The 14,830-nt window shown below is 43.6% G+C and overlaps 1 protein-coding gene across 2 annotated transcripts in view; it reads right to left on the reverse strand.

Moving 5' to 3' along the window:
* akirin1 (akirin 1) overlaps positions 1-2,895 on the reverse strand; it is a 33,824-nt gene extending 30,929 nt beyond the window's left edge. The window contains exon 1 of one of the 2 annotated variants that reach the window (XM_048557961.2): positions 2,392-2,895. In XM_048557961.2, coding sequence (XP_048413918.1) covers positions 2,392-2,587 — 196 coding nt within the window. In that variant the 5' untranslated portion in view covers positions 2,588-2,895. The remainder of the gene's footprint in view (positions 1-2,391) is intronic. The other variant, XM_048557962.2, reaches the window with a different exon arrangement.
* Positions 2,896-14,830: the final 11,935 nt, after the last annotated feature.

Raw genomic sequence — 14,830 nt, forward strand, 5'->3', positions numbered from 1 at the left:
GAACATAATGAAGGGGAAATGTGGAATTTTGGCAGGAAGAATTAAAAAGTCTATTAATACTTAAAAGGAGAATGACTGACTGCAGAACTGAGGTGCAGAGGAATTTGGTGTTGTAGTGCATTAGTCACAAAGCTAGTATGTAGTTACAGCTCATAATTGAGAATGCTAGCTTTAGTAGAAGTGAAAAAAAGAGACGCCCTATGCTTCAGTTACACAGAGCACTGAGGGATTGCATCTCAAGTTTTCTGTGCAGTTTTGGCCTCCTAATTTAGGGAAGGATCTGAATCCATTGGATATGTTCTTATGGCACTCATTCAACTTACATCCTTCTGTCTTCTTCACAACACACTTTCCTTTGTTATCTTCAAATTTAGCTTCCATGCCTTCACTTCCCTCATCTAAAGTCATTGGTGAGGATCGTAAAGGGCCAGTGCCTGGCATAGACCCATTTACATAATCATTTTCTGACAGAGAAAAGGACCTGTTTGTGCATTCTGCATTATGCCAAAAAATCTTCTGTCCATGCTCCTGTTACCCTATACCAGGAGCTTTCATTTGCCACACATTCTCTTCCTGAAGTCTTTTGTGATAGCAACACTCAGAGGAGATCTAAATCAACTCATCTGAAAGATGATAGTGCTCATGGGTTTGTAAAGTTCTGCCTAAGGAACTCTGGTGAATTTCTGTAGTGGATCTTGTTGATGGTAAGCATTGGCGAAGATCGATGTGGTGCCAATTAAACAGGCTGTTGTGTTCTGGATAGCGTCAAGCCTTAAATGTTGTTGGAACTGCAGGCTTGACAGACCTCAAACTTCACATCCATTAAGCACTTGGTTTATTTGACTGATAAAATTAGACTGTAAAGAGAATGACCTCCAGTTTAAAAATATTTAAATGCCAACTTTACATTTAAAAAACATGCTTATAAAGAGCTAGCAGTTCTAAGAAATATTAAAATTTGTTGTCGATAACTCATATCTAGCAGTCAATTCAGTCACAATTGAGAAGTAAATGTTCAGCTCTATTAATGCTAAATCTTCATAGTCCTCTCCACTCCAACCGTGAAAATCACTGAACTGACCAAGCACCTATCCGAGGTGCGGGAGAGGATGGCTATGCCCACTTAAAAAGAAAGATTTAATGAACTTAATTACTATTACTGGCTCATATTCACTTCCCTCAAGTTTTGCAGCACGACCATCACAGACTGCAGTACATATTAGATCAGGAGCATTTATTGCTGATTTAAACTACAAAAACAAAATCTCTGCAACACAGCAGCTTGTATCTAAATCAACAGAAGCAAAACCACTAAGCTTAGCACTGTCACTTCAGATTCTGCATTCATAAATGGAATTTGTCTTTAGTTTACCTTGCAAACATGAAACACATTTATCTATATAAAAATCTGACATTAGTCAGTGAATATATGAATTAGTTCCCTGCAGTTTTAATCTCAAAAAACCCACTTCCAAAAATAGTTTTAAGAAAGTGTTTTCAAAACAATAAACCTATGTACCAGGGATTCTTTAATAGATTTAAACTACAATTAAAACATTTTAAATGTACCAGAAACTTTTGATTTCATGAAGATCTTTGTTCAAAAACCAGTGTATCTAAAAGATAATTTACAAAAATTAATACAAGTATGCTACCAGCCTACACTCACTATAATAAATTAATTTAAATAGATTACATTTAAATCCTTAATGCATTAGGTATTAGTTAACTTTGAGCATAATTTGTTTATTAAAAAAGATGATTGCGAGAAAACGATTTTAATTTCAATTCCGAACAGTTGTCTTGATTTGAAACGGCCAATAGTTGAAAACGCTGCACTAATGTACTTTTTCTAATGCAGAAGGCTTGGGTGGAAGTGCAAAACAATCGAAGTAGCAATGAAAAGTAGGATTAGAATTGGGTTTACATATCACGTGAAGATACATCCATAAGTAAGGAATAAGGCTTCCGCCAACTAATCCTTCATGGGTTTTCGGGAGACCTCGACGAGATTCTCCCCTTCCCAGACAAAGTAACTGGCAGGTCGGAGAATATTAAAATACTAAGACAGCAAAAGACGGTAAATCACCGAGGGAGATTTAGCAGCAGTCAAGTACCCCTCCTCCTGTTTTTTTTAAAAAGATGGCAGCCGTTTTGAGGGATGGTTATTTTTTTTAAAAAATCGATTTCCAGCTTTACAGTGTGCAAAATTCAGCCTGTTTGACGTTGGTAGCCTATGAAGCTTCTAGTCATAGAGGTGCAAAAGGTCCAACGGCATTGAAGCAGAATACGAAACAAAGCCTGAACGAATTCCCCCTTTAATACCACAAATAATCGTCATTTTCATTGCTATTGTCTGGCTTTGCCATTGCTCGCCGCTGGTTATTTTACCTGGTGTGAGTCGATGGGCTGAGGAGCTCTCTCCGCCAAAGGCCGCTGGCTCGCTCCTCAGGTACTTCTGGGGCGATGGTGTCCCAGTGCCGGGCCCTGTTAAAGGCATACACCGCCTCCGTTTGGGGGACTGAGACTGTGGGCTGAGCAACGCGTCAAACTCGACGCTTCGTTTCAGTGTGGCCCCACACGCCATGATCCGGCAACACACGCTCACGGCAACCGAACTCAAACCAAAGGGGAGGAGAGGGCAGGGCCGGAAGGTAACGACCAACCGCTCTGGTGAACCAGGCGACCTCCGCGCTTCGGTCTCGTTGGGGAGAAATTAGCCCTGTTCAACCGTCCTTCCTCGTAAGGAAAGGTTAAAAAGCTCCAGAACGGCGGAGTGAAGCCACCCTGTTTCTATGGCGCTTCTCCTTCAGCCTCTCGCAGCTTTCGCCTTTCAAACAGCAATGGCGTCTCCGGACAGGCAACCAGCGACAGCCCGACTATCAGCAGCGTCATAATGTAGACACCTCCACTCACTGCCGCTGCTGAGGGAGGACCACTCACATAACATACAACATTGCCTCACTAAATCCACTTACTCCGTAACTTATACTAATCAAAACTATTTCACTTTTGCAACAAATTTAGAATACATTAAATAATGCTTTAGTAGCATCGAAGTAAATACAATGCGCAAACGTAATTTATATGAAGTCACCTACCATCAGTTCTTAATACATATATATCTTTATTAAAGAGACAGCAACTTTATTTCGCAGGTCTGCATTGGTTGACGTTCAAAATAGGAAGTCCTCAATTCCATCAGTTTTTAAAGTACGAGTTTCCATCCATCCAATGGAAGCGGAATTCAATTAATTCCAAAAACAATAACTGGAGGAAGTTATAAAATACATTATGGAATTTGGTCATAAAATAAAACTAACAGTACCCGAAACGTTGACTGTAGCTTTCCTCCAGATGCTGCCTGGCTTGCTGTGTACTTCCAGCCTCCTATTTGTCTACCTTGGATTCCAGCATTTGCAATTTCTTTTGTCTCTAACAGATGGTACTGTTGATTTTGGGGGCTTGAGACGAAAGTTGACGAAAATAGGCAGTCGACAATTTGTAACAATTTTCTGACATTTTGTTGTGTTTTTCGAAGACAAAACAAGGAGGACTTAAACAGTTAGTCATAGACCCGTGGACTGTTGTCAAAACAGAGGCCTAGGGATGCAAGTACAAAGTTCCTTGAAAGTGACATCACAGGTAGACTGGATGGTGAAGAAGGTATATGGTACACTTGCCTTCATTAGTCAGAACATTGGGTATAGGAATTGGGATGTCATGTTGTGTCTGTACAAGGCATTGGTGAGGCCACTTTTGGAGTGCTGCATACAATTCTTGTCATGCTGCTGTAGGAAAGGTGTTATTAAACTGGAAAGGATATAGAAAAGATTTGCAACAATGTTAAGAACATGGAGATATATACAGACAGTACAGTGGTATTTTGTATGAGTTGTTGGCTTTCTCCTGTTCTCCTTCCTTCTACAAAACTGTACCATCAACCCTTGAGGACTTTGGCTCATTTTTCACTGGTTATGGATCATTCAAGTACAGCAACAGATTATGCATGCATTTAAAAGATTCTCCAGCTCTTCCTTCACCTGTACCCATCTTGTGAATTCTGAAGTATTTCTCCCAGCCTAAAATTGTTCCAATCTACAATACATTTTACTTTTTATTCCCTTTCAGCAATGTCACTGACTGTTTAAAAGTTACTCTGTGAATCATGTGTCAGTGTCTTATCATTTAAAATGTATTCTCTTGCTCGTCAGGACAACAGTATGTGCAAGAGCCATTCTTCAGTGCATTTTGACCGTGCATTCCTCCATGTCAGTTACTCAAGATGTAACAGCCACTTCTGCATGCTTATCTTGTGTCCCAAGGTCACAATACATATTCTTGACTGCAGGTGAGCGTTTCAAAAGATCAAAAATTGAAGGGGGGAAATATGTATATCTTCCCCACTTTCTTCTGATGTTTCAAGTGGCAGCAAAAGCATACAATTCAGTTCTCTTAAAAAAAAAGCTTATTAGGTAAGGGCACAAACATGTCCAAGAGAAAGAGGCCAATTAATTAATTTCATATACACTTTCACTTCATATATTCCTTTGAAGTACGTCTAGGATGCATCATTCATGTTCCTATTTGATGCTGTGTCACTTTTTTCCCTTTTTTACTGTAAGTGGGCATCCATTAAATGCTATTCTGTCTGATATCAGAGGCCTGGAGAAACCTTACTATTCAATTTTGTTTGACAAAGTGTTTTGGTATTATTATTCATTCACAGTAGGAGAGTGTCAATGGCTAGACCAGTACTCATTGCTTATCCCTAATTGAGACTCAGCCATATTGCCATGGGTTGGGAGTCACATGTAGACTAGACCAGGTGAGGATGGCAGATTTCGTTGCCTGAAGGTCATTAGTGAGCCAAATGGGTTTTTTCCAACAATTGATAATGGGCCATTGGTAGATTCTTAATTCCAGATTTTTTTTAATTGAATTCAAATTCTACCATCTGTCATGGCAGGATTTGAAATTGGGTCTCCTAAACATTAAATAAAAGCTGAAAGAACTGCAGATGCTGTAGATCAGAAACAAAAGCAGAAATTGCTGGAAAAGCTCAGCAGGTCTGGCAGCCTCTATGGAGAGAAATCAGAGTTATCATTTTGCATTCAGTGACCCTCCCCTCAAAATTCTTCCTTGGTTCTAAGGAAGGGTCACTTGACTGAAATGTTAACACTGATTGCTCTCCACAGATGCTGCCAAACCTGTTGAATTTTTCCAGCGATTTCTGTTTTTGCCCCAGAACATCAACTGAGTTTCCAGATTAACAACCCAGTGATAACACTTTTAGGCTATTGCCTCCTATTTGCATCATGTCTTTAAAACAGGAATCAAACTTTACGATACAGTTCCAAGCATTACCAAATCCAGCTTCTTTGTTTTTTCTTGAAGAAAATACATATAATTTTCTCAAAAGTAATTGGTTATATGATGCTTGACTTTTCGTTGTTTTGAAATTATACAAAATTAAAATATGGATAAAACAAACTTGTCAGTTTCTGTTGTGTACAGCCTCAGCAGTGTTGTTGGGCTAAGATAACAAAGTGTGAAGCTGGATGAACACAGCAGGCCAAGCAGCATCTCAGGAGCACAAAAGCTGACGTTTCGGGCCTAAACCCTACATCAGAAAAGGGGATGGGGAGAGGATTCTGAAATAAATGGGGAGAGAGGGGGAGGCAGACCGAAGAAAGAGAGAAAAGAAGATAGGTGGAGAGGAGAGTATAGGTGGGGGGTTAGGGAGGGGATAGGTCAGTCCAGGGAAGTTTAGGGAGGTGGGGACAGGTTGGCTGGTTTTGGGATGCAGTGGGGGGAGGGGACGAGCTGGGCTGGTTTTGGGATGCAGTGGGGGAAGTCCACGTTGATACCATTGGGCTGCAGGGTTCCCAAGTGGAATATGAGTTGCTGTTCCTGCAACTTCGGGTGGCATCATTGTGGCACTGCAGGAGGCCCATGATGGACATGTCGTCTGAGGAATGGAAGGGGGAGGGGGAGGCCAAGTTTTGTTAGTGGTCAATCACTTTTTTACCAAACAGTCTTTCCAATTCTCTCTGATACAAATTAAAACATATTTTATCAATATTGAGTCCTATGTTCCTAAACAATCGGAAACAATGTGTTTGTTTTAATCAAATACAAATTATATGTCTAGTTAGGGACCCATCAATTTTAAAAATGTCATCAAAGAGAAACAGCATTACATGTTTCACCTTACAGCCAAACTGTAATGTAAGATGTGATACTAAACGTACATTTCATGCTTGGATAACAAGGTGTGCAGCTGGATGAACACAGCAAGCCAAGCAGCATCTTAGGAGCAGGAAAGTTGACGTTTCGGGCCCAAGCCCTTCTTCAGAAATGGGGGATGGCAAGAGGGTTCTGAAATAAATAGGGAGAGAGGGGGAGGCGGATCGAAGATGGATGGATAGAGGAGAAGATAGGTGGAGAGGAGACAGACAAGTTAAAGAGGCAGGATTGGAACCATTAAAGGTGAGTGTAGGTGGGGAGGTAGGGAGGAGATAGGTCAGTCCGTGGAGTACGGACAGATCAAAGGGGCAGGATAAGGTTAGTAGGTAGGAAATGGGGGTATGGCTTAAGGTGGGAGGAAGGGATAGGTGAGAGGAAGAACAGGATAGGGAGGTGGGGATGAGCTGGGCCTGTTTTGAGATGCGGTGTTGGGAGGGGAGATTTTGAAGCTTGTGAAATCCACATTGATACCATTGGACTGCAGGGTTCCCAAGCGGAATAAAAGTTGCTGTTCCTGCAACCTTCGGGTGGCATCGTTGTGGCACTGCAGGAGGCCCAGGATGGACATGCTGTCTGAGGAATGGGAGGGGGAGTTGAAATGGTTTGCAACTGGGAGGTGCAGCTGTTTATTGCGAACCGAGCGTAGGTGTTCTGCAAAGCGGTTCCCAAGCCTCTGCTTGGTTTCCCCGATGTAGAGGAGGCCATAATGAGTTCAGCGGATGCAATATACCACATTGGCAGATGTGCAGGTGAACATCTGCTTGATGTGGAAAGTCTTCTTGGGGCCTTGGATGGGTGAGGGAGGAGGTATGGGCGCAGGTGTAGATCTTTCAAAAGTCACTGGAGTCAGGGAAAGTCCCAGATGGTTGGAAAATCACTGTTGTAACCCCACGAAGGGGGGGAAGTTGCAGTCTTTGAAAAACGAGGACATCTGAGACGTACAGGAGTGGAATGCCTGCAACCCCGCCCACTGCTGACACCAACAGAACTCTGCAAACCCGCCCACAGCTGACGCCGGTGCAACTCCGCCCATCAGTGCCGACCCAACTCCATCCACCACCGATGCTGACATCGCTGTGTCCACAGCTTCCACAGCTTCCACAGCCAGCAGCTGCAGAGGAGACAGCAACACTGAGCCCTGCCGAGTCTTCACCATCCCCCCAGACCTCCCCCTTACTGAGGACGAACAGTCAGTCCTCAGTAAGGGGCTAACATTTGTCTCCCTCAACCCAGATATCAACGAATACCTGTCATAGAACATAGAACATAGAACATAGAACATTACAGCACAGTACAGGCCCTTCGGCCCTCAATGTTGTGCCGACCTGTCATACCGATCTCAAGCCCATCTAACCTACACTATTCCATGTACGTCCATATGCTTATCCAATGACACCTTAAATGTACCCAAAGTTGGCGAATCTACTACTGTTGCAGGCAAAGCGTTCCATTCCCTTACTACTCCCTGAGTAAAGAAACTACCTCTGACATCTGTCCTATATCTGTCACCCCTCAATTTAAAGCCATGCTCTCTTGTGCTCGCCGTCACCATCCTAGGAGAAAGGCTCTCCCTATCCACTCTATCTAACCCTCTGATTATTTTGTATGTTTCAATTAAGTCACCTCTCAACCTTCTTCTCTCTAACGAAAACAGCCTCAAGTCCCTCAGCCTATCCTCGTAAGACCTTCCCTCCATACCAGGCAACATCTTAGTAAATCTCCTCTGCACCCTTTCCAAAGCTTCCACATCCTTCTTATAAAGCGGTGACCAGAACTGTACGCAATACTCCAGTGCGGCCGCACCAGAGTTTTGTACAGCTGCGGCATAACCTCTTGGTTCCGGAACTCGATCCCTCTATTAATAAAAGCTAAAACACTGTATGCCTTCTTAACAGCTCTGTCAACCTGGGTGGCAACTTTCAAGGATCTGTGTACATGGACACCAAGATGTCTCTGCTCATCTACACTGCTAAGAATCTTACCATTAGCCCTGTACTTTGCCTTCCGGTTACTCCTTACCAAAGTGCATCACCTCACACTTGTCTGCATTAAACTCCATTTGCCACCTCTCAGCCCAGCTCTGCAGCTTATCTATGTCTCTCTGCAACCCATAGCATCCTTCGTCACTATCCACAACTCCACCAAACTTTGTGTCGTCTGCAAATTTACTAACCCATCCTTCTACGCCCTCATCCAGGTCATTTATAAAAATGACAAACAGCAGTGGACCCAACACCAACCCTCGCGGTACACCACTAGTAACTGCTCTCCAGGATGAATATTTCCCATCAACTACCACCCTCTGTCTTCTTTCAGCAAGCCAATTTCCGATCCAAACTGCTATATCTCCCACAATTCCATTCCTCCGCAATCATCATGTTTGGACATTGAGCAGTTTTTCCACCATCTCTGCCTTCACGCTTACTTCTTTAACCTTGAGCCTATCCCTCTGTCTAGTGACCCCTTCCCCCGCCTCCAAAACATGCCCTCCTCCTGGACACCACCCCAAAGCCTCCTATCCTCCCTCGACCTCTGCATCTCCAACTGCTGTCGAGACATCAATCGCCTCATCCTCTCCACCCGTCTCACCCACTCCAACCTCTCCCCTGCAGAACGTGCAGCCCTCCATTTCCTTCCTTCCAATCCCAACCTCACCATAAAACCCACGGACAAGGGAAGCACAGTTGTAGTATGGCACACTGGCCCCGACATCGCTGACGCCAGACGCCAACTCTCCGACCCCACCTCCTACTGCCCCCTGGATCATGAACCCACCCCCGAGCACCAAACCATCATCTCCTAAAACATCCACAACCTCATCACCTCAGGTGACCTCCCACCCACAGCCTCCAACCTCATCGTTCCCCAACCCCGCACTGCCTGCTTCTATTTCCTTCCCAAAATCCACAAATCCTCCTGCTCTGGTCGACACATTGTCCCCCCCTGCTCCTGCCCCAACGTGCTCATCTCCATCTTTCTGGACTCCATTTTCTCCCCCTTGGCCCAGGAACTCCCTATCTATGTCCGTGACACCACCCACACCCTCCACCTACTCCAGAACTTCCAATTACCCGGTCCCCAACACCTCATTTTTACTATGAACATCCAGTCCCTATGGACGTCCATACACCTGTATTCCCCACGCAGACAGCCTAAAGACCCTCCACTTCTTTCTGTCCTGCAGGCCTCACCAGTCGCTCTCCACTGATACCCTCATCCACTTAGCTGAACTCGTCCTCACCCTCAACAACTTCTCGTTCAATTCCTCCCACTTCCTACAGACAAAGGGGGTGGCCATGGGCACCCATATTGGCCCAGGCTACGCCTGCCTCTTTTCAGTTTACGTGGAACAATCCCTCTTTCACACCTGCACTGGCCCTAAACCCCACCTCTTCCTCCTTTACATTGATGACTGTATCAGCACCGCCTCGTGCTCCCACAAGGAACTCAAACAGTTCATCCACTTCACCAACACCTTCCACCCCAACCTCAAGTTCACATGGACCATCTCTAAGTCTCCCTCACCTTCCTGGACCTCTCTGTCTCCATCACGGGCAACCACCTAGAAACCGATATCAATTTCAAGCCCACCAACTCCCACAGCTCCCTAGAATACACCTCCTCCCACCCAACTTTCTGCAAAAATGCCATCTCCTAATCCCAACTCCTTCGCCTCCGCTGCATCTGCTCCCAGGATGAGGCATTCCACTCCCAGACATCTCAGATGTCCTTGTTTTTCAAGAATCGCGACCTCCTCCCCGCAGCGGTCGAGAAAGCCCTCAACCGTGTCTCCCGCATTTCCCACAACTCATCCCTCACACCCCATCCCCGCAATAACAACCAAAAGAGAATCCCCCTCCTCCTCACGTACCACCCCACTAACCTCCGGATACAACGCGTCATCTGCAGACACTTCCACCATCTACAATCCAACTCCACCAACAAAAAGAATTTTCCCACCCCACCCTTGTCTGCTTTCTGGAGGGACCACTCTCTCCGTGACTCCCTTGTCCGTTCCACACTCCACTCCAGCCCCACCACACCCAACACTTTTCCCTGCAACCACAGGAAGTGCTACACCTGCCCCAACATCTCTTCCCTCAAGAGGACTTTCCACATCAAGCAGATGTTCACTTGCACATCTGCTAATGTGGTATGCTGCATCCACTGTACCCATTGTGGCCTCCTCTACATCGGGGAAACCAAGCGGAGGCTTGGGGACTGCTTTGCAGAACACCTACGCTCGGTTCGCAATAAACAGCTGCACCTTCCAGTCGCGAACCATTTCAACTCCCCCTCCCATTCCTCAGACAACATGTCCATCCTGACCCTCCTGCAGTGCCACAATGATGCCATCCGAAGGTTGCAGGAACTGCAACTTATATTCCGCTTGGCAACCCAGCAGCCCAATGGTATCAATATGGATTTCACAAGCTTCAAAATCTGCCCCCCCCACCACATCCCAAAACTAGCCCAGCTTGTCCCCGCCTTCCTAACCTGTTCTTCCTCTCACCTATCCCTTCCTCCCACCTCCAGCTACACGCCCATTTCCTACCTACCAACCTCATCCCGCCCCCTTGACCTGTCCATTCTCCCTGGACTGACCCACTCCTCCGTACCTCCCCACCTACACTCACCTTTAATGGGTGCACCCCCGCCTCTTTAACTTATCTGTCTCCTCTCCACCAATCTTCTCCTCTATCCATCTGTGATCCGCCTACCCCTCTCCCTATTTATTTCAGAACTCTCTTCCCATTCCACAATTCTGAAGAACGGTTTAGGCCCAAAGCGTCAAATTTCCTGCTCCTAAGATGCTGCTTGGCCTGCTATGTTCATCCAGCTCCACACCCTGTTATTGCAGATTCTCCAGCATCTGCAGTTACTATTATCTTTGATACATTTCTTGCTTTCTACTTTAGTGATTGTGATTCTCTGAAATGACATCAGACTGTTAGCAAACAGGTAGTGAGTCTGTTCAGGAACTCCTGCAGCATTCCAAGGTGCTACATACTGGAATTTTAATAATCTATGTGATCCTTCTGCATACTTAGCAAAATATTAAACTACTTTATAACTTCCTTAATTTTATTTTAAACATTAAAAAAAAAGTATTGCAGGAATGGATTTATTTTATTGACTTCTGCGATGTGGGTATTCCTAAATGGCTGCCATGTATTGCCCATCCTTAGTTGCCTTTGAGAACATGGTGGCAAGTTGCCTACATGAACTGCTGCAGTCCAAGTGCTGCAGGTAGACCCACAAGGCTGTTGAGGAGGGAATTCTTGGATTTCGACCCAGTGACAGTGAAAGAATGGCAATATATTTCCTCGTCAGTGTGAGAGGCTTGGAGGAGAATTGATAGGTATTGGTGTTCCCATGTGTCTGCTGTCCCTGTCTTTCTAGATGGAAGTGCTCATAGGTTTGGAAGATGCTGTCTATGGATCTTTAGTGAATTTCTGCAGCGCATCTTAGAGATAATACACACTGCTGCTACTGAGTGTCTAGTGGTGGAGGGAGTGGGTGTTTGTGGATGAGGTGTCAATCAATCAGGCTACTTTGTCCTGGATGGTGTGAAGATTCTGGAGTGTTATTGAAGCTGCACCCATCCAGACAAATGGGGAGTATTCCACCACACACCTGACTCGTGCGTTGTTGATGCTGTGCCACACTTTGGAGAATCAAGACGTGAATTACATACTGCAGTATTCCCAGCCTCTGACTTGCCATTTTAGCCATTGTGATGCTTGGCGCATGCAGTTACTGATCAATGGTAACCCCCAGGATGTTGATAATGGGGAATTCATTGATGGTGACACCATTGAATGTCAAGGAGTGGTGGTTATATTGTCTGTTATTGGAAATAGTTATTGCCTGGCTTTTGTGTAGCACTATTGTAACTTGTCACTTGTCAGCCCAAGCTTGGATATTGTCCAGATCTTGTTGTATCTGAACATGAACCCTTTCAGTACCTGAGGGGTCATAAATGGTGCTGAACATTGTGCAATCACAGGCAAATATCCCCATTTATAGTGGAGGGAAGGTCATTGATGAAGTAGCTGAATGTGATTGGACCTCAGAAACAATCCTGATGGATTCCTGCAAAGATGTCTTGGAGCTGAGATGACTGACCTCCAACAAGAACAACCATCTTCGTAATTACCAGCTATGATCCAATCAGCAGACAGTTTGCCCCCGATTCTCATTGATTCCAGTTTTGCTAGGGCTCCTTGATGGCACACACGGTCAAATATAGCCTTGCTATCACTATCACCTCACCACTGGAATTAAGCACTTTTGTCCATGTGTGAACCAAGGCTGTAATAAGGTCAGGAGCTGAATAGTCCTGGAGAAATCCAAACTGGATGTAAGTGAGCAGATTACTGCTGAGGAGGTGCTGCATGATAATCCTGTTGATGGCACCTTGCATCAATTTACTGATGATTGAGAGTGGACTGATGGGGTGGTAATTGGCCAGTTGGGATTTGTCCTGATTTTGTGTTTAGACATATCTGGGCAATTTTCCACATTGTCGGGTAGATGCCATTGTTGTAACTATGTTGGAACAGCTTGGCTAGGGGAGCGGTATGTTCTATCATTATTATTATATTGTATTACTTTGTATTCTATTGTACTATTGATGGAATGTTATCAGGTCTGTAGCCTTTACTCTATCCAGTGCCTGCAACCATTTCATGATATCTTGAAATGGCTGAAGACTGTTTAATGCAGAGGAACACTTAAGGAGGATGAGATGGATCATTCACTTAGCACTTCAAGTTAAAGATTGTTGCAAATACTTCAGCCTTACCTTCTCAATTTTCAAAACTGTGTTATATCAGCAGAAGGTCAAAGTGACTTTGAAGAAGAATCAGACTATAATGTGACTGTCTGAATCTCAGAAAAAGGCAAGGATGCCCTTTATGAATTCCTACACAGTACTATTCAGTGAAATGTATAGTTTTATTGATCAGGAGCACTGTCGTATCTTGCTTGAAATGATAGTTTCTCTATTACACATTAATGTATGAAGTTTTAGATATGCTATGTATTCAGAAGTTATTGGCTGAGTTAATAAAGGATTGTTTTTGATGGGTAGTAAAGATAAAATGATGCATGAGTCTATCTGGAAATTCAGTTAGTGGTTTTAATCAACACGGCATGGTCTAGAGCTTTCCCACTCTTTCTTGGGCAAGAGAATGTGATAGTTGGCTTGGCAATCTCCAGTGCAAAATGCTGCAATAAAAAGATGAAAGGCTTGTCCAATGGTAAATCTATCATGTAAAGTTGCAAATGTCATATCATAATAGGCGTGTACCCATTTATGGAAACAGTCTTTATACATTTAATAGGAATGAAGAGAATTTTGATAGGCCTTGAATTATTACAGTCCATAATATTCATTTAAATTGTTATCATGGTAGAACACTAATTATAATCATTGATTTATGTCAAGAGTTTAGTTATAGTTAACATGATAGATAACTAAGTTTTTCAATTGCAAAACTGTGATCGTGTAAATGCACTAACGTAATTTTTCTACTGCACCATAATTTCTATTACCATGGATATTTTTGAAAATGTGCTGTTTATTTACTTAAATATTTTGAGTCACAAGCATAAATGACAAAAAATTGTTAAACTAGCATGCTAACTCTACTTCTCTGTACAAATGCTGTTAGACCTACTGAATATTTCCAGCTTTTTCTGTATTTGTTTATATACATTTGTGTAGTAATTTTACTTCATATTTCAAACATTAAGTAAGTTTTGTTGTGATCTTACCACTTCCAAAGGCTGCGATGGGATCTTATAAAAACATAAAGGTAGTTCTGTGGTGGTGGTATGTTAGAGTTCACTCAGGAATTCTGAATTGTTGTGGCAATATGAACTCTCACATACACGTTGTGTTGTAGAACTATGGATAGTAATGGTTGAAACACCAACATTCCTTCCATCTTATTCCAATCCAGTAATCTACTCTAACCAACTGCTGTTAACACAAGTTGGGAGGATTTTCCGGGTTGATAATCAAACTGGCTGCAATACAAATGAATTAGCCTTGGCCATTGTGTCCTGGGATTCAAACCCAGATCATCTGGCAGGGACATTACTCACTGCACCATAAAATTTCCTAAAGTGATCCCCAAAGATTCAACAACGTTAAATGCAAACCTTTTTATGTTATCCTGGATCCTGAGTGATACTGTATGTAGCAGAAATTGATGGTGGCATAATGATAATGTCATTGTACAAGTAATCTAGAAGACATTGCAGTTGGTGGAATTTAAGTACAATTTATAAAATCTGAAGTGTAAAGCTGTACTAAATAATAGTGACTCAATTGTCATTAAAGCTCATATGGTTCACTAATGCCGGCTAGGGAAGGAAACCTGTTATCCTTAGCTTGTCTGGCCTATGTGACTCCAGGATCACAGAAATGTGGTTAACTCTTACCTGCCCCTGAAGCCATCCAGCAAGTCACTCAGTGGAAGGGCAATTCAGGACAGGCAACCAATGCTTGACGGTTACACCCTGCCCCATGAAAGAATGATTTTTAAAAATGTTCTTACGGTGCAAAGCA

The sequence above is a fragment of the Stegostoma tigrinum genome, chromosome 24 (genome assembly GCF_030684315.1).
Source record: "Stegostoma tigrinum isolate sSteTig4 chromosome 24, sSteTig4.hap1, whole genome shotgun sequence".
Classification (NCBI taxonomy): Eukaryota; Metazoa; Chordata; class Chondrichthyes; order Orectolobiformes; family Stegostomatidae; genus Stegostoma; species Stegostoma tigrinum.